General features: G+C 40.8%; 1 protein-coding gene and 1 long non-coding RNA gene across 3 annotated transcripts; one reads left to right on the top strand and one right to left on the bottom strand.

Moving 5' to 3' along the window:
* LOC125606851 lies at positions 1-1,129 on the bottom strand. 2 transcript variants are annotated; one of them, XR_007338085.1, is made up of 2 exons: positions 900-1,129; positions 1-794 (listed from the first exon to the last, which is right to left on the bottom strand). It is a non-coding gene; the product is annotated as an uncharacterized LOC125606851 (long non-coding RNA). The 2 variants fall into 2 exon arrangements; XR_007338089.1 differs by having other exon boundaries at positions 1-811; positions 900-1,023.
* LOC106347576 lies at positions 778-2,444 on the top strand. The gene is made up of 3 exons (XM_013787144.3): positions 778-1,447; positions 1,533-1,722; positions 1,803-2,444. Exons 1-3 carry the CDS (start codon positions 1,082-1,084, stop codon positions 2,309-2,311), a joined length of 1,065 nt encoding a protein of 354 aa, XP_013642598.2. The 5' UTR covers positions 778-1,081; the 3' UTR covers positions 2,312-2,444.

Consider the following 2,444-nt stretch of genomic DNA (forward strand, 5'->3'; position numbering starts at 1 on the left):
TATAGTTACTATTAAAGATAATGGGTTTTCTTTTTAAAACTGAAAAGTAAACTCATCATATCTTCCACTCAAATACTTAAAAAATTTGAACTTTCTATCATTTTTATACAAATAACTCTTTCTTGCTCGTTTGACATTTTAATAATTACGTTTAAATTATTTCTGAAATTAAGAAAGAAGTCTTTAAAGAAAATGAAAATAACCATCCAATTCCCATGTTGACAAACGCATGAAACTAATAAGTGGACCGTGCAAGTCTTTATTCATTTTGGCATTAGTGGATCGTCCAAACAGCTTATTAAAAGCACTTTATGTTTGCAGTTCAAGAACAGAGGAGTAAAAGAGCGTCTTCCGCTACGTGGTACGCTTATACTGGCTAAGTGTCATCTAATTTTCCTGCAAAATAGCTGTGGAATATATTAAATATTTTAATTAATTACAAATTATTTTTAAAATTAACATTTCCCGAAAATCCCGAAGATGACTGTGAGAGGGATATGCCCGATATTCCACGCCACAGTAGTGGAAGACTGGCGAGGATAAAATCGTAATCCCATCATTACGATTTTACTTACTGACAGTTTTTCCCTAAAAAGGATCTACCGCAATTACTAAAGATCAGTAAAAAACAAACCACACCGTCCCACTAAGAGGGTTAAACGGTAAATGTACATGTATCACGTAATAATAATTTTGACGAAAAGATATCACGTAATTAAATATGACGTGGCATCATCGCGTCTAGTCACACCTTTTCTTCTTTGGACTCTTCAGCTTCGTCTATCTCTGTGCACCTATATAATCAACCAATCTGGCTTTACCGTAAACAGAAGAAAAATTATTACTATAGTCGGGGAATTGATTCTCGCCGGAGAAATGAATATTCCGGTTACTTTTACCTCTGTGACCGTTCATAGTATCGCTGTCTCCGACACTCGCCGTCATGTGTTCCGTGAAACTCGTCGCTGTTAAGAAACTCCGTTTCCGTCTCTTAGATTTATTTTTGCTTCGTTTCGTCTTCTTCTAGAAATTTTAGAATTAAACAGTCTCCCTAAGCTTTGATTCGATCTATACGTTTCCGATGAAGATCCAACCGACTGAAACAGATTTTCCGGCGAGTAGAGACTCAGCTAAACCAGTGCTCAAGTCTCGCCTCAAGCGTCTCTTAGATCGACCGTTTACAAATGTTCTGAGAAGCTCAAACCCAGATAAACCACTCATCGAAGCTCAACACGGCCGAGAGGTCGTCTCAGAGTTCGAGCCGAGCTCCGTCGTTTTAGCGAAGATGGTTCAGAACTACATGGAGGATAGCAACGAGAGGCAAGCTAAAAACGGACGCAATCGCTGCAATTGTTTCAACGGGAACAACGACGATAGCTCCGACGATGAATTCGATTTGTTCGGTTGCTCCGTCGAGTCTTTCAACGACGCTTATGACCATTTCAAGGTAACGTAAACCTCTCTCTCTCTTCTCGATCTTTGCAACCTACACTTAGTTCTACGTTTAACGAATCGTCCATGGATCTTGACAGAGTTTGATACCATGCGCGAGCCTCATGGAGAGGAATCTATCAGCTGATGCGGCGAAGATTCTGGAGAAGAACAAATCAGTCAAACGAAAAGATGATCTGAGGAAGCTTGTCGTTGATGGACTCTCAGCTCTTGGTTATGATTCCTCAATCTGTAAATCGAAATGGGATAAAACTCGCTCTATACCGGCCGGTACAATCTCTATAAACCGGTTTGCTTCGTCTACTAACTTGTTGATGATTCTCATGAAATTTGATTTTTCTAAATTTCAGGCGAGTACGAGTACATCGACGTGATTGTAAACGGTGAAAGGGTGTTGATAGATGTGGATTTTCGATCGGAGTTCGAGATCGCGCGGCAGACGAATGCTTATAAGGCGTTGCTTCAGTCTCTACCGTTCGTTTTCGTCGGGAAGTCTGACCGGATCAGTCAGATCGTTTCGATGGTTTCGGAGGCGGCGAGGCAGAGCTTGAAGAAGAAAGGTATGCATTTTCCACCGTGGAGGAAAGCTGATTACATGCGAGCTAAGTGGCTGTCTTCGTACACGCGGAACTCCGGCGATAACGTCCCGGAGCCGATGGTTTCGTCCGCCGTCGTGGCTGAAACGGGGATAGATTGTTCGGAGATTGAGCTGAGTTTCGAGGAGAAATTTTTGGCGTCGGTGAATTCTTCTTCCTCTCCTCTTAAGTCGGTTGCCGGAAATGATGACGTGGCAGAGGCGGTGGAGAGAGAAGCCAAGGTCGTCACGGGATTAGCTTCACTGTTCAAGGAGAATCCCTAGAAAAGATTTTGAATTTTTCTAATTTTCCTAATTTCCTAGTTAAGAACCACGAGAAAAGTTGCCAAATAAAGAAAAAGAAAAAAAGAAGAGAAAATCATATAAAAATATAACATAGAATATCTTTTTTGTTTCT

Source organism: Brassica napus, chromosome A1, assembly GCF_020379485.1.
Source record: "Brassica napus cultivar Da-Ae chromosome A1, Da-Ae, whole genome shotgun sequence".
Taxonomy (NCBI): Eukaryota; Viridiplantae; Streptophyta; class Magnoliopsida; order Brassicales; family Brassicaceae; genus Brassica; species Brassica napus.